The sequence below is a fragment of the Hemicordylus capensis genome, chromosome 3, assembly GCF_027244095.1.
Source record: "Hemicordylus capensis ecotype Gifberg chromosome 3, rHemCap1.1.pri, whole genome shotgun sequence".
NCBI lineage: Eukaryota > Metazoa > Chordata > Lepidosauria > Squamata > Cordylidae > Hemicordylus > Hemicordylus capensis.
In genome coordinates, this window is record NC_069659.1 from 45,799,075 (window position 1) to 45,823,139 (window position 24,065).

Below are 24,065 nucleotides of genomic sequence, written 5' to 3' on the forward strand. Positions count from 1 at the left end.
TGTTCAGCATTTCATGAGCTGGCAACAGAAACTTGGCTTTTGTGCAAACTAGACCTTTTTTCTCCATCTCCTTGCATTCATCTACTTTTTTTCTGTTTACTCAGACATATCATTTATTATTATTCTGACCCAGTAAAGGAGCAGAAGAGATTTTCAGATGCTGCATCTTTTATTACCATTTTGAAATTTGTTTATTTTGCCCCAGCAAATATATGGCAGGATCTATCTAGAAAACTAATTTCAGAACAAATAAAACTGGATAAAGGTGGAAAAGGTGCTGCAGGAATTTAAAGGGAAGAGCAACTGAAAAGTGTAAATTGATTATTTTTAATGCTCTTTTGGAAAGAGTATGCTGTAGTTTAACTTGGCCCCAAGACTACACACCTGCCTTGCTTCTGTCTAATCACACTTTAGTTAAGCCTATTTAAAGATTTCTTTTGGTTAATAGAGCTATTGTTAGTTGCTAGAGCAGGATGGGAGAAGTAAAGTGGTTCTCAGCTCCCTTAAGAATGATGTTCTGGATGTTTTGTTGGTCATTTTCAATGGCTTTGGGTGCTCCTACTCCTAGTAATTTAACAGATATTGTGAGATTATGGAGCCATACTGGATTATACTGTGGTAGAGAAGGCTTGAAGTTTATCTTGCCTGCAAGCCAAATGGAGATTATTTCCCTAATGAGTATGTTGGGTAAGTGATTTTTGTGACCTAGACTCTCTTATCACAATAATTACTTAGGGAGAGAGGGGATTGTCCCTGTATCTCAAAATACATATAGATTGTTCCTAAGGAGCTGGCTGTCTATGGTGGTTAATGGTAAAAAGGCAAGTAGTACAAAAATTCTTAGATACAGTCAGGAATAATGGTTTCTGAAACTGATGTCTGCCTTCTAACTTTGCCACAAATCCTATTTCTATTACTTCACTTAGTACCTGTTTTTTCCTAAGGGGGCTACAAATACACTAAGACCACAACTCTATACACACTTATTCATCTGTAAGTTTCATAGTACTTGATGCTTCTTCTTAGCAGGAGGCTGTAAGGGCCTTACATTATACTTGTAGATGGGTCTTGTTTAGGCTTGAAGCCTTCCAGATAAGATTTAAACTTTCACTTGGAAACAGCTTATACACGCCTTCACTTGAACTTAAGCATTGCTTGTCTTAATTAGCAAGTACATAATAGAGTTGAAATGCAGTGATTCTTGTTACAGAGTTGTCTAAGCAGAAAATATCCTTGTATAGAGTAAGATGTTAAATGCTTGGTATATGCTGTAACCTACTAATGTGGCAACTGGCAAATAAAGGTAAAGTGTGCCCTCAAGTTGGTTTTGACTCCTGGTGACCACAGAGCAATGTGGTTTTCTTGGGTAGAATACAGGAAGGGTTTACCATTGCCATCTCCCGTGCAATATGAGATGATGCCTTTCAGTACCTTTCTTTATTGCTGGTGCCCGATATAGGTGTTTCTCCAGTGGGGATTTGAACCAGCAATCTCTTACTCACTAAACAATTCACTTCCCAGCTGTACCATTAAGTAACCTCCTTATAATCCAGTTACTGGGAGTAGAAGCTGTTGTGTTAAGGAAAGATTTCAAGAGGCCACTTGCCTTCTCTCTAGATTCAGAAGGCCAGTTCCATCCCCTTAAGAACTCTACGTGTGGTGTCTCCATATCTCAGAAACATGATGGTTCTACAGTGGTTACAGCTCCGTATGCAGGATGCTTCTTCATCAGAAAGGTAATGTATTGATGCCTGGATGCCCTAAAAGGAACCAAATGTATGCTAATTGCTTGATACTAGTCACCAAAAACTGCAGGTGCTCACTGATTCAAACTGTTGAGCAAAAACCTGATCTATAATGTACTTGCTATATGCCTTTGACATTAAATTGTGTTTCAGGTCTTTGTCAACTTAAGGCTAGTTCACATATTGGATTTCATAATGGAAGGCAAACTGCATAGCAAATGTGGGTAGATGTATGAAGGATCATCACACCTGGCTTCCTAAATGTGGTATGGTAGCATTCTGGAGCTGGAAGGGACCTTGGAGGTCTTTTAGTCCAGCCCCCAGCTTGGTGCAGGAAACCATCGCAGCACCCCTGACAGATGGCTGTTCAGCCTCTGATAATCTCCACTAAAAAAACCCTATTCTATTCCTAAATTTCCACAGCTTGAAAATTCTTCCCGATATCCGACCTAAATCTCCTTTCTTGTAATTTCAACCAGTTGGTAGCTGCTACTACTTATGCACTTTGAGAACAGGGCAAAGATAGTTCCTAGTCCCCAAAGGGATCACAGTCTAAAAAGAAATACAAGGGTAGAAACCAGCAACAGTCAATGGAGACAAGGGTACCATTAGGCATAGACCTGGGGACCCAGGTCTCTGTGCCCACTCTCGTAGAAGGTCCCTTCTTATTTCTGAATGGCTTGGCCTAGAGTTCTGAAATCTGGCACAGATGTAGTACAGGTTAGTAGGACTTGTGTTGATTTTGAAATGGATCAGCCAATCCATTGGGTTTACTTCTTTTGAAGTATAAAATAATCAGAATTAAAGTCCTATAAGTGGCTTGCTTCATGGTAGAAAACTACAAACAAACAAACTTCTGGAGTTGAAGCCCCCTCCCCCCCCCCGACCATCATCTCACCCCCATGTGAAGGAATCTGCCCTTTGACTTCATTTTAAAAGTGCAACATGCTTCGCCCCTTTTGCCCAACACTTTACATTTTCAGAATGGCTGGGCATACATGTAGTCCAAGATGGCAGGACTCTACCCTTATTTCAAGGAAATTAGTCAATTGTAACTCTTAAAAATGGATTTTCCCCTACTGGAATAAAGCTGCCAGAAAGCTTTCTCTATCCATAGAGTACTTCACTTTTAATGACAATGAAACCAACCATTACATTTGAACAAACATTTTTTTAAATAAATGCACTATGCTCAAGTTGGTTTGTGATCCAAAAGATCTACATGACAAGAACTGTGGAGCAAGGGGCACATGATGTGTCGGTCTGTGAACGGTCAGGAAGCTATATGAATCAATTTTGGCTTATATAGTCTCTCTCCCCCCCCCCCACATCTAGCAAATGTGCTCTGGCCCAGAGCTCTGGGTTTGTAGTGAAGTGTGTGTGTGTGTGTGCGCGCACACACACACACACATTCTGCTTATTGTGTGTGTGTGTGGGGGGGGGTATAAGCCCATTGGTTCAGGGTCCAAAACTACCTAGCTGCTCTTCTGACTGGAGATATGCTGTATTTGGGTTGAACAAGGCCAGTTACTCTCCCCTACTTAATATAAGGTTCTGAAAGTCGCCTCTTTGCCCAGTTTGCAAGGGTCTAGTCTTACCCTCAGAAGAAGCAGACATGTTCTCTGTGGCTCTTATGTGTTCTCCTTCAGGTGTTGTGAACTGCCCAAAGAATAATTTGTTATGGGGTGGCTAACAGAATTATTATTAGATGGCTATCATCTCGACTTTGTCTTTTCCCAGGTTGCAGCTCTAACACCAATTCCTAAACTAGTTATCTTCCAAGTTGGTATTTTGTAACACATGAAACACTTTCCAACTGCATAGTAGAAAGGTGAATACAAATTGTGGCTAAATGCTGCTGTTGCTACAACAAATATTTATATACTGCTTTTCAACAAAAGTTTCCAAAGCAGTTTACATGGAGAACAAATAAAATGAATCCCTGCCCCCAGAGGGCTTACAATCTAAAATGAAACAAAAGATAGATATCAACAACAGTCATTGGCGGTACTGTGCTGGGGGTGGATAGGGCCAGTTATTCTCCCCCTGCTAAGTAAGAGAATCACCATGTTTAAAAGGTGCCTCTTTGCCCAGTTAGCAGGGGACTTTTTTCTAGTTTTTCCCCCCTGCCATGACCTCACTAATTCAGTGGCAAATCCTCCTCCATGTACAGAATGGCAACTTCCTGATGACTTTCAGAATTGAAAGACAAGATGCTGTTGGTAAAGTCCTTGCCTATGAACAGGAGCTGAATTGCCCAATCCAATTGCCAGGTATGGTTTTGAAGTTCATTGACCTCTTGAATGGGCTCCCTGGGCTATTTGGATGAAAGCAAAAGTGAATTATTGACGAACAGGACATCAGATGTGCAGAGGAAGAGACTATAACTAATATTTTTGAAATATTGTCGCTCCAATACAGAATTACAGGTTATACCATATTTTATGGACTATAAGATGCTACGGACTATAAAACGCACCATAATTTTAATCCAGTTTTTCAGAGTTTTAACAAATTAAACTGTTATCAATAGTTTACAAAGCCAAACTAAAAAAAACACATTTGCCATTATTTATAAAACCAAACAGACCTTTAAAATCCCAGAAAACATTCATCTGAACTTTCCTTCTCCTCCTCCCCTCCCTCCGTCGTCGTCGTCGTCCTCCTCCTCCTCTTCACTTCTCTGAACTTTCCTTCTCCTCTCGCCTCCATCTCCCCTCCAAGCCCTCTCACCACGCCCCGCTCTGTCCTTTCCCTCCTTCTGCCATGGAGCAGAGTGCCTTGTTTGCAGGGCCTTAGGCCCAGAACAGAGAAAGCGAGGGCACAAACAGCGAAAGCGGACCACTCCGCTGTGAGTGCGGCCGCCACCAAACATGCCTCAGCCACGCACAGGACCACCGCGTCCCCCCCCGGGCAAAGGGCCATCCACGGCGACGCTCCCCACTGCGGGAGCAGGTGCCTCGAAGAAGGGCCACCGCGGCACGTGCAGGTGTGCACAGTGACAGCTGCCATTTTGACTCGGCCTTCGAGGCCGACACGGACCAGGCGAGGGCCCAGCGGCAGCGCAGGAGGGCCCGGGTGCTGGAAGCTTTTGTGGTAGCATGATCCTCGGAGGCCACCGGCTTGTCGGGGGAGGAGGAGGAGTCCACGGCCCAAGCGGCGGAGGGTGAGCTGGAGCGGCAGTCCTCAGGCGGCACGGGGTTAATAGAGGGTTGCCCCAACCCCCTCCTTTAGCATCGGTACAGGCTTTGCTGGGGGATAGCCCCCCGCTCCTCGAACCTGTTGGGCAGGCTTATGAGTATAAGACGCAGTTAAGAGTATAAGATGCACCTGAATTTTGGCGGATATTTTTCGAGGAAAAAAGTGCATCTTATAGTCCATAAAATACGGTATTGCATAAATGACTCCATCTCGGATGAAGGGGGTGAATGGCATTTGTTTAACACCTTAAACTTATCTTCCAAGGGGTCTAAATGTAATTCAAATGTACATTCAGGAACACAAATCCTGGGCACTACATGTTGATATAGAACATATTAGAGGGGTAGCAGTACCTGACAATGGATAGAGAAAGGTTGTGCTGTGAGACTCTCTGTGACAGTGTGACTCGAACAATCCATAACACTTCAGCCCTAGCTCTAGATGCTCCAAGCAGCAGTGTGTGCCAGGATGTGCAGAGACAAGACCGGATTCCTTGTGCCACCCAGTCTGTATCTCAAAGAGAATGTGAGAGAAAAGGCTGCTGCTACACCCCTGGTGATCTTCATGCTGCTTGTTACTATGGCAATACAGGTAGGATGAAAATGCTTGTACTGTTAGGTTGCTGTAGTCATCACTTGAGTCCAGCTTGAGGATGAAGTGCTTCATGTGAGTGGTGCTGGAGAAACCAAACATCCGGACTAGAGAGCTTGTAACCTTCAAGCAGAAAACTGAAACTCTATGGAGTTCTCTTCATGAACTATGGGTTAATGCAGTGAAATAGATCAACTGGACTACTCCTTACACACTATGTTACTGAGAATCAGGGGGACACCCCCCTCCTGGATTTTTTGGTCATGGAAAGCCACATAATATATGGGGGGGGGACTTTTCTGTTATATGAATACACTATATCAGGCTGCATATGCTACTTTCATATGTATGAATGTTAGCAAAACATGCATGGAAGGAGAATTGCATGAACAGTTCATGCAGCCTGGGAGATCTAGTTTCCTTTCCTTATTCTGATGTACACAGCAGGCTGTCAAACACCCAATACTGGGTATGCCACACACCCACTTGAGTGCCACTCCTGAAAAGCAGAGTGTAAATATTTATAGAAGTAGTAGAACTTGTTCAGGATGTTGGTGATCTGCTCTTGCTGGGGGTGTGGAGAAGCAAGGGCAGTGAAACAGTGTGCATGTGCAGAGTATGCTTAAACTAGAGGTGGAGCAAATGGGAGCAAGGGAGCTGCTGCCAGGACAGCGCTAGAAGTGGAAAAGAGGAGGTGCAGAAACTTGTGATGACAGAAATGTGGCTGTGGGGTGACTGTCTGGTCAGCTGACAGCTAAGCTCTACCCATGTAGGTTTGCTAGGAGGAATGGAGGGGGTGGAATTCTAGAAGCTAGCAACCCATTCCCTACATTAGTGGGAGATACCCAAGTAAGGTGAGGGTTGGGCAGAGAAGGCTCCAGGCTGCCTTCTTGGAGACCACAATCTTGGCCCCTAACACATATGCAGCCTGCAGGAGGCTATTTAATTAGCTGGAAGTTGATGAAGCTGAGCTAGTGACTGTGGAGGGCTCCTAAGATGGAATGGGCAAGCCAGAGAAAGAGGAGTTAGGACTCCTGAGGCCATGGATCTTTAGAGAGGAGATGAACCTTTTCTCTGCCTCAAGTCCTCTGCCCCAGGACTGCCCCAAGTTTTCCACATCTGTGTGCATAGTGAGTAGTGAACAAGGAAGGCTGCCAGTTCCAGAGGGAGGACCAGAGTGACTTCTGTTGGAAATTCTGTGGTGAGAGAATCCCTTTCTCAATATAGCAGAGTGCACAGGGGCACAACACAGAGGTAGATTAGTTAGGCCTGCGTGTGTGTTGAGAGTAAAGTAACTTGGAGCCAATTCATAGTTTCAAATCAATATAAAAGGCATTTATTAAGGAATTCCATTCTAGATAGGAAAGTGAAGATTTAGGATCTCTAATCTATCTAACTGGATGCAGATGGATTCTGCATCCTCTCTGCACTTATGGTGCAGGGAGAGGAACTTGCCATGTTGCAAGGTAGGCGGGCAGGTAGTGAGAGAGAGAAGGAGGGAGGAAGTTGAATCCCCTAAGATTAGCAATCTACATTTCAAAGGGATAGCATCAGAGCAGTGGAGAAGGGATGACAAATATCTTGACCCTCTAACCCTCTGACTTACTAGTCTGTCCTCCACTGTCTGAGACAAGAGACAGCGCAAAGTCCTTTAACTTTCCAACAACTTCAACCTGCAAGACACTCTGGTGTGTACACATAACAGCGGGATGAACTAGCAAAATAAGTGTTAAAGTTGCATCCCTTAAAACAGCTCTTGCAAACAGTCTTTACAGGGACCTATGAATCTTGCACATCGCAGAGGAAGCCTCCTGTCTGGAGATGGCCTTCATCTCAAACTTGTAATGTCAATTCAAATAACTCTTCTTCCTTGCCTGTGTGGGTGGAGTTGGCAGAACACTAGAGGTGAAGCTAATTCAGGGAAACGTAAATTTGCAAAACTAGTACAAAATCCTGTTTTGGAATTGGCTAGAACTTGAGCTTGGACATCTTAAAAGAGGCAACACAATCTGAGTGGGTTATCTATCTTATACTTGATTTTATAAATAGCTTTTCCATAAACCTCAAAGTGGTATATTGAAAGCTAAAAAGCAATATTCCCACTCAATACAGCCTAATATCTAAAGCAGAAATCATATTGCTGCTGCTCCTCAAAGCCAGGTGGTTTATTGATATGTATAAACCACCTGGTATATATTTCTAGGTTAGAAATATAGGCAACAAAAAGTAAAGTAACTCTGAGAAACTGAGAACTCCATTCCAATGGCTTTTGCTCTCTTTCTAGTGACTGCACAATGCACACCAGATGGGCACTTCTCAATAGCAGTATCAAGGGATGTGACTCTACCATCACTAATTCTGGAATCTATGCGTCTTGTCAGTGGACATGGTAGTGGCTGTGTGCCTGTGACAAAGAACAATGCCTTTGCCCTCTACAAGTTCCCACTCTCTGCTTGTGGAACTACTTTCCAGGTAGGAACAAATATAAGACCACCTTCCTTGAAAGATTCTGATTTGTGTACACCTTGATGGTGTCACACCACTTGCTTAGGATTTGCACCTGGATGTAGGAATCTGCTTCTAGAAAATGTAGTGAGGTACTGTGATTAACTGCCTACATGGCTATTCCATAGTTCAGGACCCTAAGATGGGCATGGTGGACATGTGACCCGCCTTGTCTCAATCAGATATTTACATCTTTCCCAAAGTTGCTCTCTGCTGCTAAATGTCAAAGTGAATAATAAACTGCAAAAGTGTCTTGAGGTTTTTTTTCAATCCATGGTTCACTTTTTCCTTTTTATCTTGGTGGGCAAGGATGGCTGGAGGACTTAGCAGAGTTTAATTCTTCCTGTTGCAATAGGTGGCTGGTGGCCAGGGTGTATATGCAAACGAGCTGATAGCCTACCAGGATGTCCAAAACTGGAATACGGGCTCCATCACACGAGACAGCATGTTTAGGTAATGGTATCTGACATTCTCTTGAGGTAGAGAGATCAACCTTCTCTTGTGTCTGGGGAAGGAAGGGATTAACTTAACAATTCAGATACTGTTCTCAAAGTAGCTGTCAATCTTTTGGGAAAGTGGTATCTTAAATAACTTCTTTAAATATCTTTCCTATTCACTAGGCTGTACATCAGCTGTAGCTATTCAACAGGGGACTATCTCCCACTTGAAGTAAAAGTCTTTACCCTGCCTCCACCTCCTTCAGTTACTCAGTATGGTCCACTCAATTTAGAGTTAAGAATTGCCACTGGTAAGTCCGTTCTATGTCCAATTTAACCAGTAACTGACAATGCACTCTTCTAGATTATGAAGTATAAATTGCTTTCTAGTTCTACCCATGCACAGTAAAATATTGGAATGTAATTCCTACCTTCAAAGATTGATCCAAAACAGACCAGTGGATTCATGCAGTACTTTTAGTGAAGCTTATAAGTACAGCAATGTGTAAATGTCTCTACAAACTTGGTAACATCTTCTAGTCTAGTGATACGACTGCTTTTTTTGCACCCTGGAGATAATAGCTCCAGATGATGGACAAGTAGCCATTCTGCAGAATACACTGAGAGGCTAAAAAGGTATTGTGGTTAGCCTGCAAAGGCATATGACAATAGGCTGTCTTGGCAAGTGATGTCTATCAAATATTGGGCAACTATGATATCTGTCTGTAGCTTGTATAGGTTTCATTCCTTTCAGTACTGACAGATCATATAGCAAACCTCATAGTAGCATATAACAACCTTGAAATCTTGCTCCACAGACCAACTCTACAGTGAATACTATGCCAACAGGGATTACCCTGTAGTCAAGGTTTTGAGGGATCCAGTTTTCCTTGAAGTACGGATCCTGCAACGGACAGACCCAAACCTGGTTTTGGTTCTCCATGAGTGCTGGGCCACATCAAGCACTAATCCTCTGCAGAAGCCCCAGTGGTCCATCTTGGTGAACAGGTAACATTCCTTGAAGAGAGGTTGAAAAACTGAGCCTATTGAAAAGCGCTTGTCCTACTGCAGTGCCTTCTCTTTCAGGTGTCCATATGGGGGTGATAATTACCAGACTCGGTTTGTCACTGTTGAAGCAGCTTCAGGACTACAGTTTCCATCACACTACCTACGCTTTGTTGTCAGCACTTTCACCTTTGTGGATTCTGCTTCCCGACAGGCACTGACTGGACCAGTAAGATCTGTTCTGTTGCACTCAAGGCTTTAACTCTTATGAAAGCTACATACAACCTCTCTTTAAGCTCAATTTCCAAACATAGCTCTAGAAAATCATGTTACACTTGGGGTAAAATGTTTGGGTGCAGGGGCATTGCTACATTTGGGCACGCATGTGCATCCAGCATGGGTTGTCCAGGGCCACATTTGCTGCCACCATGCTCACAGCAACCCTATGCTGGCTGACAAATGCACATGCACTGAACTATTTGAGGGGTCAGGCAAGACCTCCTTAGAAGTAACTCTTGCTCTGCTGACCCCTCAAATGGTGCCTCATGTGTACTTTGCCCAGCTAAAGGGAAGCTATCAGGGCAGCCATATATGCTGGGCAGTAGTAGGAAAGGAAGAGAAACTCAATGTGGTGGGAAACGACAAAACCATGAGCAGCGCCTGAAGGGGTGGGTTACAGTGAGCAAAGGGTGGGTGTGCTCCAAACTTTCCACCTGCAACCTGGCTATGCCACAGCTTCGGTCAACTGTTGAGGTAGGTCTTGCCATAGGGAATTGGCCAAGAAATGCAGAGTCTTCAATGAAGCAACTGGTCCTAACTAGCAAATAGGTGTTGGCAGTGACACGCTTAGGCAACTTTGGTGCACGTGCCCCCCCCCCCGCAAGGCCACCCTTTGTGTAAAAGAAAGCTGCCACTACTGCCCCATCGCACCAAACTGCCGATCTTTCCCGTAATTTTAGCCACCATCTGTGTGGCCGGAGGGTGGGGGTGAGCTGAGCATTCTACCAAAAGAAAACCACAGGGCTCTGTGGGCACCAGGAGTCGACACAGACTTGATGGCACACTTCCCCCACACCCAGGGCAGTGGTGGCTGCTGGGTCTGTCTGTCCAGCCCAGCAGCCCTTGAGAATTGCAAGGCACTCCGGTGCAGCTGAGATACATCATCGCAAGCCCGTACGCTGCCACAGGGGAGGGGAAGCCTGCTTGGCTCACACACACACCTGCCAACCACACACACAGCGGCTAAAATTACAGAAAAGATTGGCGGTTCAGTGAGACAGTGGCAAGAGGCCCCCCTAGACATTTGGAGGCCACATACCGGGGCCCCAAGGTCTGGGGGTAAGAGTCTGGATGTTGGCAGTCATAGAACTCTAGAACAAAAGGCACTCTGTCTTCCAGTCACAGGACTGAAATATGGGGAGGATGCATATACTTGGCTAGCCCCCCTAAGTGGCACAGCAGGGAAATGCTTGACTAACCAGCAGAAAGTTGCCAGTTCAAATCCCCGCTGGTACCTATATCGGGCAGCAGTGATATAGAAAGATGCTGAAAGGCATCTCATACTGCACAGGAGGAGGCAATGGTAAACCCCTCCTGTATTCTACCAAAAGAAAACCACTGGTGGCTTTGTGGGCACCAGGAGTTGACACAGACTTGATGGCACACTTTACCTTTACCATATATTTGGCATGCCTGAACAAGCCTTCTAAACTAAACTAACACCAGTTAACACACTAAAGTCTAGTTAAATGCTACTAAACTGAATAGAGTGGATAATTTAGTCATACTTGGAGCATGCAGTAAGGATGCTGTGCAACAAGTGACTCAAACTGCTGCAGATAAAGCAGCCTTTTTAGGCTTGTACTCGAAGTGCTCCTTCTGACTTGAATGTCTTCACCAGGTGTACTTCCACTGCAGTGCTTCTGCCTGTGTCCCATCAGCACAAGAATCTTGCATGGCTCGCTGTCTCGGGGTCAGAGGTAATGGCAACCAATTACTGACGGAATCCATTTATTTTTCTGTTCTAAATCCTGAAAAGGGTAGAATGAAGAAGACTCTAGTCTGGGGTAACAATTGGACACTAACCTCTCATTTAAAACAGCCAGGAGAACACCAGAAAACCAGACCCCTGAGGATACTCCAAGGAGCCTGGTGACAGCAGAGGGAGCTGTGGACTTCCAGATCAGTAAAGCACAAACTGAGCAGAAAGGTGAGTGGAGAAACATGAAGCTGTTGTATACTATGGATTCTGTTGTAGAATACATTAGTGTATCACTTAATCTTTCAGATTAAATGGTAAATACCTCTGGGTAGGAGAAGGTCTTTTATTTCTAATATAGTTTGAATTTTTGTTGGAACCCATAACTTGTTGTGTTGGTGTCATGCCTTCATTGAAAGATCTAGGGTATACACTGTTGCACTTTGCTTAGTTGCTTTATCTTGCACTGGTCTAATATTCCCCATTGGATTGGAGAATGTACTCTATAGCCACAGACACTAGGGCTAGCTCACTTAACCTTGAGGGGAAACTGCTCTAGGAAGCCATGCTGGTCTCTAAGAAGCAAGCTGTCAAGCACAGCCCTCTTGACGAGACCTGTTCAGATGAGCTGTTAATCTAAGCTGCTACATAATGCAAGCTAGGGGTTATTTGTGGATGGGGAACTTAATTGGGTACACTCTATACTCACCCTATCAGCATAAGCTGGCTGCAGCTTATTCTATACATATTGATGGTGAGGTGGTGCAGATACAATCTCTATACTACCTTTAGGTAAACTTCCAAGGCTGCTTAAAGGCTCCTATGGAATATATCAATGGTGGGCTAGGTAGTGCAAGATCATGTGAGAAGACTGCACTGAGGCATAGATACTGATGGATATGCAGAATTACACTATAGAAAAGTCAACAGAAAAAAAGGAATTTATGTGAAGGATTGATGGCCTACCTTCTCTTGCAGTTCCCCACTGGTCTGATCCAATCCTATCTGAAGAATGGGAGAGAGCACTTGTTGTTGCAGTGGGAGTTGTCTTTGTTGCATTGATTTTTGTTGGAATAAGAAAATATTGGAAGAGGACAAAATGTGAACAAGCTAACCTCCAATAAATAACCAGAATGAAGAAATGTCTTTTCGCATTGTCTCTACTAAAGCTCAACACAACACAATCTCTTAAATGGTAATACTAGTGTAACCCCTTTTACTCCAGAAAAGGGGTTTGGGGGTTCAAGTCTCTATATATCTGTATATTTTGAGACAGTGTATTTCCCAGTGGTTATGAGAGAGAACAAAAAACCAATTTCTTATGCCAAACTCAAGGGTTTATAAACACTTACATTTGTTTTCTAGTCCCAAAGTCCCATGGGTGAGCAGCCGAAATGACGAAGATCTGATGAAATGAGGTCAAGTGGGCCCATCCAGAATATAAAACCAGCATGCAAATCTTGCCCAAAGAAGAACTGCAATACATAAGCAAGTTTATAAAAGAATAGAATATCTCTAAATTACTCTTTCCTTCTCTGCTTAGGAGCTTTCTGCTAGGGTTGAACTCTAGAAGATACTAAGGACCTCCTGAGTTTGCTCCACAATCCATTAAGTGGGAGGGGAGATCATATACCCTTTAGTTGCCAGTTCAGAAAACCTACCAATTGTACTGGTCGTAATGGTCAGGGTTACACTAGCATTCTTAATCTAAATAAGTACTTGGATGTACTGAGCTAGAGATTGTTGGCAGTCCATACAGTTAAACAGTGACAGACCTTAGAAAGGAACACCAGTTTAATCACTTGGCTCTGGCATGGAGATGCAAATATTCTAGTTTCTATTTAAATGTGTAGGCCCACCTGCTGCTGTCCAATGAAGAATTGGGTTAAAAGTAGCACAGCATACTGTAAAAGACTAGTCTAAAACAAATAGATTATCCACTTAAGGCTGGTCTGTTATGAAATCTATAGGAGTTGCTGCCAACTGCAACAGATGGGAGTATCTCAGTCCTTCAGCTACATTGCCTTAGTGTTCTTCTAGTTACAGTAAAATTTCTGTGGCCTTGCATGCCCTATTGGTGAATGAGGAACAGATCTTTGAAACTCTTGCAAGGTAAACTTCAGGTCTAGTTTTCTAGGCCCTCCATCACAGGGTACCTCAATTCTTTGAATGAAGTATCTTAAACTGAAACAAGATTGTGCCAGTGCTTTGTTCTGCTTTTATTATCTAACCTTCCCTTCAGCTTGCATTGTTTTCAAAAAATAGTCCTAAATTCACAGTATGGTTCTCAGAATAAAATTAAACCAATCCATAGCATTCAGAGAACCTTGGAGCCCATCTGTACTTCTTCCAGTAGTGTGTGTATGAGGCTATCTATCTTGTTGCCTAGTATAGAGTTCTTTGAGAAATGCAGAGACATTAAATAAGGAGCGCCAAGGGATCTGAGAAGACATGAACATGCATGTTCAGTAATCTGTTAAAGATGCTTGTTAAGATGTATCTGTCTAGCTTGGTAGGAAGAAGCTAAAAGAGATCAAAAGTGTGTCTATGACATCTACTTATGGAATCAGACCTTGAACTCCATATTGACTACTAGCAACTCTACAGGATACCACTTCACAGTCAAATATTCCATATATACATAACTAGTGTAGTTTCTCAACCATCTCATGAATAGTTCAGACCAAAACACAACTAACTCAGCACTCCATAACAATGCATTTCTTGTCTCATCCTACACAACCTTCTTGACTCATGTCAGACCAATTTAAGATTCTTTGTTCAAAGCCTATTGTAACCCTCAAAGTTCAGAACTTGCATGTGAAAAGAGCAATTCCTCACCCCATCAGTAACTTTGCAACAGGAAAGTGTCTGGGCAACACCTTGCTTACTGCATCCTTTAGTAAAGTCCTGTCAAAATGTCCTCTCTTCTCATGCAGGTTTGCAAATATAATACATATTCCAAGAGTGAGGAGCTTTCTTTATGGCTCCTCGTGTTGACATCTTGTAGTAAATATCTTCCAAAGAGGTAATTCACAAACCAAAAACTGTGTTCTATCCAGGTTTGGGATCTCTGTGTGCTCCCAGTTTTGGTTGCAAGGTGAAAACTTTCTCACCTTGCTTCCACACAACAAGGTAAGAGGTAGCACACACAGATCCCAAACCTGAGTAGAACAGTCTTTTGACTGTGTGAGTGATCTCAAACTCTTTAACTGCCTAAGCTGGAAGAAAGGAGAGCTCATCAAGCTGTACCCAGTTAAAGTTTCTAGCAGTCCCATACAGCATATATTGGACACTGTTGTATCTGATCAAGTTGATCTGGCCCTAAAGGGCAATTTTGTCACTGGAGTGGATTTGATAAATGATTGTCCAATAAATCAGACCCAATTTGATACAGGCCTTATCAGACTCAATTTAATGCATAACCCTATTATCTTGTCTTCATGGTAGTATTTTGTCAAGGGAAAGAACATTTTCTTAATGATAAGCCACCAAAATACCTGAAGAGGTAGGTTCACAGAAACTGTGGTGGATATTGCAGAAGTAGGTGTCTTGTTGGCAACATTCCAAAATGCAGTTGGTGGTGGTTATGTTGAAAGTGATAATGTCTTGACCATTCCATTACTTCCTTGACTGCAGCAAGTAAGTAGAATTACTTCTGATGGCGATGGGCTGTACAGGCATACATGTAGATACTTGGCTATAAGCAACTGGGTAGGGGAAGCCAGTTCTCAGGCAAATCTGGAATGGAACTAGGAACATAGGAAACTGCTGTCTATTGTGTCAGACCAGGGGTTCCTAAACTTTTTAAAACAAGTGCACCCCATCTGCCACAAACGATCAGCTCGGGTACCCTATAGAGATTTTGTGTATGTGATGATGCAGGCTACCTCAGTCATTGGCTTGCATCCAGGCTTTTGAAATTAATGGGGCAAGTTTACTTGTCCTGTTAATTTCAATTGAAGTACTTTGTGCTAATTGTCTGAAGCCTGTCTGTCAGGCTGAGGGAAGAGGCATGCTGAGCTTCAGCACATAGTCTTCACTCCCTTCTTGCAGTGCACACATTGCTGAGGGTACATTGGCTTCAAGCTAGTGATTCTTGGATGGAAATCAAATAGTGCTGCAGTAGTATGAAGGCTCTGACTATCCCCATGGTAATCCTTCAAGTATCCCAAGGGTACTAATACCCTTTGTTGGGAACCCCAGTATCAGGTGATTGTCCGTAAGGCTCAGTATTGTCCATTCTGATTCGAAGCCACTCTCCAAGGCTTCACACAGGAGTTTTTCTCAGCTCTGTCTTGAGATGCCAGCAGGGATGGAGGCAGCTGAACAGTGGCCTGTGTTCATCCCCGCCCAGTGGCCCTGCCAGTGACACCCTATGCATGTGATCTCACGTGCATAGGGGCGTGGCTCGGGCTCTGCAGAGTCCTGGGCGAGCTCTCCCCATTTCATTTCAGGTAGCATTTGCTTCCCTTCCTCTCCCTTGCTGGAGAGAGAGGAAGGGAAACAAATGCTGTCAGGCAGCAAGTGCTGCCTGGAAATTAGAGGGGGTGGGCAATTGGGTCATACCCCATTTGCACATGATGTTGCATGCAACGGGGCCCCAGCGGCCCAAGTTCTTTGAACCCATTTGCTCAATGATGGCTCCACCCCTGGATGCCAGGGATGGAACCTAGGACCTCCTACATGCTAAGCATCCACTGAGCTGTGGATCCATCCCCATGAGTGAGAAAGGACACTCTTGCAGACAGTGGAGAGACAGGGGCAGCTCAAGTTCACCACCAGCCAGACCCTTCTGATGTAGCCACATTGTAAGATGTTTATAGCAGATGTACTCTTTCTACCTCTAGAAAGACATTTTTCAAGGATCCCTCCTTCCTGTGTGCTCCAGCTGAAGCCAGCTCCAGTTGAGCCTGCTGTTCTTCATTTTATGCCAAGATGGCCTTCAAGCTTTCCTGCCCTTGATTTATCTTCAGGCTACTGCAGATGTTACACTTAGCACAGATATATGAGCAAGTATGGTAATTGTGGTTAATCATTGCCCCGGGTGCTCTTCGTTCTTAATAATACATTGTTGTGATAAGTTTCTATGAGGAAGACATTCTAAGGCCACCCTGCTCTTTCTCTCCAAGGTATCCTGTGATACATAGGTTGTTTAGGAAGAGGTACTCTAATCTCTTCTCTTGTATACAAGGGTGGTTCTTCCATGAGGCAGTTGCCCCTGGTGGAGGTATGGGGAGAGGCTCAAAGGATGGCAAGTGCTTCCTGCCCTGGCCCACCATCTACTGCCCTTCCTTGCCCCACTGGGGCACACTATTCATATTCCCTTCTTCAGCCTGCGGAGGTGCACCTCTTCAGCCTGCGGAGGTGCCATTCTGATTTGAGCTATGAAAACCCCTACCTGGCTTGGTGGCATAGTCTGAGAGCGCTCACTGCCTCAGTAGCATGGCCTAAGAATGCTGTGCACCTGCTTGTAGAAGGCCAGCAGGGAGGAGGGCGTGTCATATTTATGGTTGTTAGTTTAATTAATTAATATACTGCCTGACTTTAATTTATGTACCACAGTTCACAATAAAGACACAATAAAACAAACTGTTAAAACAACAATTTAAAACAATTTAAATTATTCAATTATTGTTAAAACACTACTGTAAATTAAATTTGTTGTCCTCTTTTCCTCAGGCAGCAAAGTGTTTTGGACAGCCCAGCACACTTTGCTCTCAATACCCCCTCCCCACAAGTCCCCCTTCCTGAAGAATTGTGATATTTCTTCCTTGGGCATTGGTGGGGAGCGGGATCTGGAGGCAAGTAGGAGTTAAACTAGATCTTTATGTCCCAGTCTAAAAAGAGTAAGATGGTCTATGCCCCCACCCCATTTTTTATGAACAAAGACTCTTCACCTTTACCAGCTTTACCAGGTAGAAATTGATCAAGTGACATTTCTTCTGGCAAGAGGACATGCCTGTAATGTACAGACAGAAATAACTAGGAATGCATTTTCTCAGGCTACCAGAGGTAGCATTAGAGTACAGTCTACACATTAACAAACGTTTGCAATGGAGGGCTGACAAGGCAAGAGGGCATCTGCCTGCTTGTGAGAAACTGGAGATATGACACATCTGGCATGGAAAGCTTCGCCAATAGGCAGCTGTGGCAGTCTTATGTGATGGGGGAATGTCCATGCCTCTGCCTGTTGGCAGTTTGAATAGCTGGCTGAAGCTTCCTTCCACTGAAGAAGCAGGAAGGCCTGGTAGCTCTTATGAGTTGGATGAAGAGTTTCAGCCCTTAAGGAAGCATCAGCAGGCAGCGTAATCTGAGGCGGCTGCTGAAGAGAAGATAATAAGCCTTTACTGAAGGGTCCAAAATAACAGTTACATAATTAGCAGCATAATCCAATCACGTTTTACATGGGAGTGGACCCTGCTGCTTGTCCCAGGACTTATTTCGATGTAAAGACTGCAGCCATCGTGGGCTCAGAGGCACCGAAAGGCTCCCTCTTACAAACTGCTGGGTGGGAGGGAAACGACAGCCTTGGCTGCCTCTCACCTACTACTTCTCCCTGCGGCTTTTCTTTTTTGCCTAATTCCCTTTTGAAGGGCTGATATTTTATTCAGCAGCCCCTGCTGTGCCTGAGTCCACGACAGAAGTTTCTCAAAAGCGCTCCATCGACAAAATGATAACAGCTGGTCTTTGAAACTCTGGGAGCTGTAGTCTGTGAGGTGGCGGCAGCAATGGGGGGAGTGTGGGGGAGAAGCGTTGTGAAATGCACTATTTGTTAGGAATAATGAGGCGAAAAAGTGACAGAGGTTTTTATTACAAATAATAGACAGCAAACTTCAAACAACAGCAGAGAGTCATTAAAAAAAGCAACAAAGTTAAATAAATGTCTAATTAGCAGGCACCATGAAGGTGGAATTTACTGCTCCACAGCTTCTTAAGGGAGAGTCAATAAATTCACAGCTGGGGTTTCCCCCCTCCTAAGTACACAGGAAATGAAATGTGAATTTGCCCAACCTTCTCTTTCTGTCCTCCCTTGGCTTTGCTCCTGATTGGCTGTAAAAGAAAAAAGGCAGGACTTCCTGCAGTGTTGCCAAGCTGTAACAAAATGATAGGGACAAATCCATAATCCTGCCTCGGGTGATAGACAATATTAAGGGAATTTAATGTTCACATTGTCTGTGAAACTGCAGTGGTCTTGAGGGAGGGAGCTGTAAGGCAGAAGGTTGGACTCCTGCTTTGAGCCCTCCCTTTTGCAAAACAATGCAGGCAGGACAGCCGGTCTGCCTCTTTGGAGGTATAAACAGTGTGGTACCATCATTGGTGGATTCTGGTTGTTGTATTTACTGTTTAATTATGAGCAAAACCATATACTGAATGTAGTGTTCATCAGACAGACATAATTTGGTCCAAAATAGGTCTGCAAGATGATTAACTGGGGCTGGGCATTTTGATAATATATCAGTTGCACTGGCTCCTAGCAGTGTTCCCTCTAACAGGGATTCCCAGATGTTGATTACAACTCCCAGAATCCCCAGCCAAAGGCCATTGCAGCTGGGGATGCTGGGAGTTGTAGTGGACAACAACTGGGAATCCCTGTTAGAGGGAACACTGGCTCCTAGTCTTTTTTTCTGGATCCAGTTCAAAGTGCTGGTTTAAACCTTTAAAGCCCTAAATGGCTTGGGACGGGATTATCTAAGACCTGGACTTTGAGATCTTCTTCAGAGGCCCTGTTCCAAGTACCCTTGCCAAATGAGGTGAGTTAGGTGACTAGGGAGTGAGCTGTTTCAGCAATGGCACCCTGTTTATGGAATAGGCTCTCCAATCAGGCTTGCCTGCCATCATCACTTTGTTCTTTTAGATGCCAGCTGAAGACCTTTCTGTTCATTCAGGCCTTTTTTAAAAACCCACCTATTTTAAAAGTGTTTGTGTATTCTATTTTGTATTGTAACTTTTTGGTTTCTTTTTGTGTTTTAATTGTATATTTCATTCTATTGTGAGCTACCCAGAGAACAATTTTTTAAGCAGTGGCTAACAAACAAAATTCTTGTTGTTTTTGTTTTTGTATTACAGTTGTCCCTTGCCAACCGCAAGGTTCTATACCCACAAAACCTTGCAGTTGACAAATTTGTGGTTGGTGAAGCATTGCAACCAATGGAAAACAGGGGGTTAGGGGAGCTGCGATCATGAAAATCACCTAAAAGTCAGGGGAGAAATGCTCAACACCCTCACCCCCAAATCACCATGAGTTTCAACAGGAATGAGCAGATTGAGCCCCTTGAAAATCCCTGAAACCACCCCCCAGCCCCTCTCAAATGCACTTTAAAACACCAGGAGTTGCCAAAGAGTCACTAAGAGGAATTAGCAGATTGAGCCCCCTGAAAGTTCCTGAACTCCCCCCTCCACACAGACACACACCCCTCTTTCCAATGCACTTTAAAATCACAAGGAAACAGCTGAACACAAGAAATCTTAATGGAAAGCTTTCCCTATCTGACAGCCACGCAGATGTCATAGTCAGAATGCTGAGGAGTAGGAGGGATGTGGTGGGTTGCAATCAGGGGGAAGGGAGCTTTGGGAGGGGTGGGGTAGCTCATGGGGGATTTTTAAGGGGAAGAGCGGGTAGCAAGCTTCTTCTCCAATGACAATGCACCCTCCTTTGCAGGCAGTTCACAGCTGCTCCTCGAAGTGACAGGCCACTCTGGAGTGCCAGGCTTCACTCTCTTGAAGAACCTCAGGAGGGTTGTCAGTGCCATCTTCTTCCTGAGGTCTTTTTGGACCTCCTGCATAGGGCTGAATCAGTTTATTCAGTCCCCACCTGAATGTCAGGCTGCGCTGCATAAAGGGGTCCATGCCCACTGCCTCATCTGCCAGCTCTGAGGCATTTTTCAGGAGCCTGTTGATCTTCTCCAGGATCAGCTTTGCTGTGGCCCCACAGTCTTTCTCTTCTTCACCAGCTTCTTCCTGATCACTGGAGGACTTGATCAGGGCCTCGAGGTCTTGCTCTGTGAGTTCCTCAGGGTATGACTCCAGGAGCTCAGCAACTTGAGCCAGCTGGATGTCCTCAAAGCCCTCACCACCAAGTCACCTGGGACACGCCACTATCCTCTCAATTTCTTCATCCCTCACAGCTTCCTCCCACACCTTCCTCCAGCAGGCATTCACGGTGCTGCTCCTGACCTCATCCATCTTCTCCTTGTTGATGGTCAAGGTACAGGTGATGTTGTAGCCATTCCAGGCTTTCTTCAGGGTCATGTTGGGGTCTCCATCCATCAGGTCCGCTATGTGCTCAAAGTTCCACCTGGTGTAGTAGCCCTTGAAAGCCTGGATGATGCCTTGGTTCATCAGCTGGATGAGTGACATGGTGTTTGGAGGCATGAACACCACTTCCACATTGGGGTGGGCAAGCAGCAGGTCTGGAGGATGCCCTGGGGCATTGTCCAACAACAGCAGCGTCTTGAAGGCCAGGTGCTTGTCTCTTAGGTAGCACTCCACCTCATGCATAAAGCAGTCATAGTGTGCGTTACCAAGGCCTTCGAGTTGATTGCCCAGAACACAAGGAGATGGCTCATGTTTTTATTCTTCAGTGTCTGTGGTTTCTTGGGCTGGTAGACCAGCATGGGCTTGACCATCAGGTTGGCAAGACTGGTATCAATTTCCCATGGTTGGCAAGACTGGTATCAATTTCCAGTCTTGGTTGGCAAGACTGGTATCAATTTCCCAACTGCAGATACTCAAAACTGCAATTGGGAAAACCGTGGTTGGCGAGGGATGATTATATAAAGGTTTTTCTCATGATCTGCATTAGGGGAGGAGAAACCTCCTACCCTAAATCAGGAGGTGTGTGTGCTCCTGATTAGCCACTGTGAGAATTCTAAAAGTAAGGTAGGAGGAGGGGAAATGCTTGTCTGTGAGTCTGCCAGCTGGGTATGGAAGAGGGCAGCAGTGAGGAGCCCAGAACTTGTACCCAGCTCCAGAGTGAGGGTGGAGGGAAAGCATTCCCTGTGTCTCTCATTTCCATACCCAGCTTGCAAATGAGCATTTTCCCCTCCTCCTGTCTTGCTTGTAGAAGTCTCAGAATGGCCAGTCAGGAATGTGTACAGCTCTTGAACTAGGGTAGGAAGTGTTGCCCATTGTAGCAATCATCATGAGAACCAGCCTAAAGTGGTTAACATTCCAAGCAGTGTTAGAAGTACATGACAGGAGCTGCATCCTTGGAAGACTCTTCATCAGTGGAGCTCAACCCAGCAAGATTGCGTGTGGAGAGGGAGTGGTAGCAATTTTTGCTGCTCTCTCCTCTCTCCAGAACTAAATTTTGACTTCAGAAATATATATAACACGATCATTTGCGACATGATCTTGAGCAGATATTTGCATCATTGTTTGGCATGGACTAATGTGTAAAGGGGGGAGTAGCTTGGATAATGCATGTCTGAACACATTGTTTGTTTGGCCACATGGGCTTACATTCTGTGCAGCAAGGTGCTGATCTAAGGAAGAGGTGTGCTGCTTTCATGTCACTATAAACCCTGCCAGTGCTGCTTTTGAAGGTAGAGAGGCTCTGTGCAAGTTAAGAAGCATGTCATTGCACTTCCAATGGTACTGCCACTGGGAATAGTGGGAGTGCCATTGCAAGTACAATGACACACTCTTTAGTAGGCATAGAGCCTCTCTGCATTTGGAAGCAGCACTATCAGGGTTTATAGTGAAATGGAAGCAGCAAGCATGCCTGTCCCTTGGATTGGTGGCTTGCTGTGCAGAATGTAAGCCATGACCAGTGGTTATGAGGCAACTTGCTACCATCTCAGGTATGTGTATAAAATCAAAGGATGAAGCATTATGAAGTTGAGAAAAAGAGGGTCCTGACTAGCTAAAGGAACACAGAAATGACATAGTTACCTTTTAAGAAAACACTCGCTTCAGTGACTTCATTTTTATTGTCTTCTGTTTATAATGATGTATTTTGTATAAGTGGTAGCACTCCCAAATGGGCTAAACATATTATAAGATATAGAGATATGACACAATGAAATTGAGCCACTTTGAGAGAGCAAATAAGATGGAAAATGAAAAGGCCTAAATAGTTTCCGTATTTCCAGCTGAGAAATTATGTTTTGGTTAATTTGAGAAATGGGAGACTGGAACAAGTAATTAATTATTTTGAAACCTACATTTTAAACAGGAAAAAATTGAAGAAGAAAAAAAACACCAACACCATACTATCCAAATACTGTGTGTCATTCATTATTAGATTCCAGTGAGTCAAAGAGTACAATTTTAATGGAGGGAAATGGTAGAGGTACCAATTTTGGACATTGCTTCATAAATAGAATTTACAAGAGGTCCTGCACTGATATAAAAGAAAATTGTTACAAAGGTCATGAGTCAAGACACACAAAGGTCCATTGTGCATGCATGGCGACTGAGAGGGGGAAGGCCCGGAACGGGCCAAAGAATGCCTGAACTGGGTGTTTTTTGGCCTAAGGAAGGCTGGTGCGAGTGAGGGGGCACACCCCACCACAGCTTTGGAGAAGCCCCCTGGAGGGAATAAATACTATTTTTTTTTAAAAAACGAACAAACCTAAACTCAAAATGGCTTGCAATCCCCCCACCCCGAACTGAACTGGTGGGGTTCAATGGGGGGCGGGACTGAACCTGGGTCTGGTTCACATGCAAACCGAACCAGGCCAGCCGGTTTTGTGCACACCCCTAATGGAAATCTGTTGACGTGTTATCATCAGTCCAAAACATGGTTTTTTTTGTACATTTCTGATGGAGATGCCCCTATATTAAAATTTATGGGGGGAAATGTATATACGTTCAGTACAATGGTTAAGTATTCTTTACTTCTCAATCCTGTACACATTTTACTTAGACATTTGAGTGGAGTAGTTAAACATAAGCCTTTTGACCCAGTTTAAAATTTATTCATCAAAGATGTTGATGATCAGCCACTGGCTAAAGTGGTTGTGAAGATCTAGAGATGGAGAGAAATGGCCAGGTTAATGAAATAGGTTCATTTGAAAGATGAAGTACAACACAAAGGTCCCCTGATCCAACAGAGCAGTTGGGGTTGCCTGTGAAGAGCCACTTTTAAAAAGTGAAGATCTCCTTGACCAGCAGTTTGGCAGGGATGGGAGGATTGAATCTAGCCCATCACTCTTCCTGGATAGCTGATTGCCTAGATTTTAGCTTTTATGGAAAGGCATCATGCACAGGGGTCCAGCTACTGAAGCAGTGACGGAACCCTGTAGCCAACACCTACCATATTTAACTGAATCCAAGACTAGGTTAGGGATCTGCATGGAACCAGTTTGGCGCTCTCAACCGGTTCTGTCCACCAGCGTTCGAACCAGTTCAGAAGGTGAGGGGGTTGCTTTAAATGACAGGCAAGGCACTGTCCACCTGTCAGCCCCCACCCTGCTGCTTCCCCCCCACCAGCACTCTCCAGAAAAGCAGGCACACTGGGCTGCAACATCGCCACGCTTGTGACCAATGCTCACGTGCATGTCACACACGAATGTCTGTGTTTGGCTCATATAACTGCAGGTGACGGCTCACATGATTGAATGCACCTCTATACAACATACACATCCCTGCACATAG

At 44.4% G+C, this 24,065-nt stretch overlaps 1 protein-coding gene across 1 annotated transcript; it reads left to right on the forward strand.

Moving 5' to 3' along the window:
• The first annotated feature begins 446 nt into the window (after positions 1-446).
• On the forward strand, positions 447-12,604 carry LOC128350951 (zona pellucida sperm-binding protein 4-like). Its single transcript, XM_053309886.1, has 12 exons — positions 447-687; positions 1,618-1,736; positions 3,919-4,018; positions 5,376-5,537; positions 7,822-8,009; positions 8,398-8,495; positions 8,663-8,790; positions 9,298-9,487; positions 9,566-9,713; positions 11,385-11,463; positions 11,586-11,693; positions 12,441-12,604. The coding sequence occupies exons 1-12, from the start codon at positions 474-476 to the stop codon at positions 12,584-12,586; spliced, it is 1,680 nt and encodes a 559-aa protein (XP_053165861.1). The 5' UTR covers positions 447-473; the 3' UTR covers positions 12,587-12,604.
• The last annotated feature ends 11,461 nt before the right edge of the window (positions 12,605-24,065 follow it).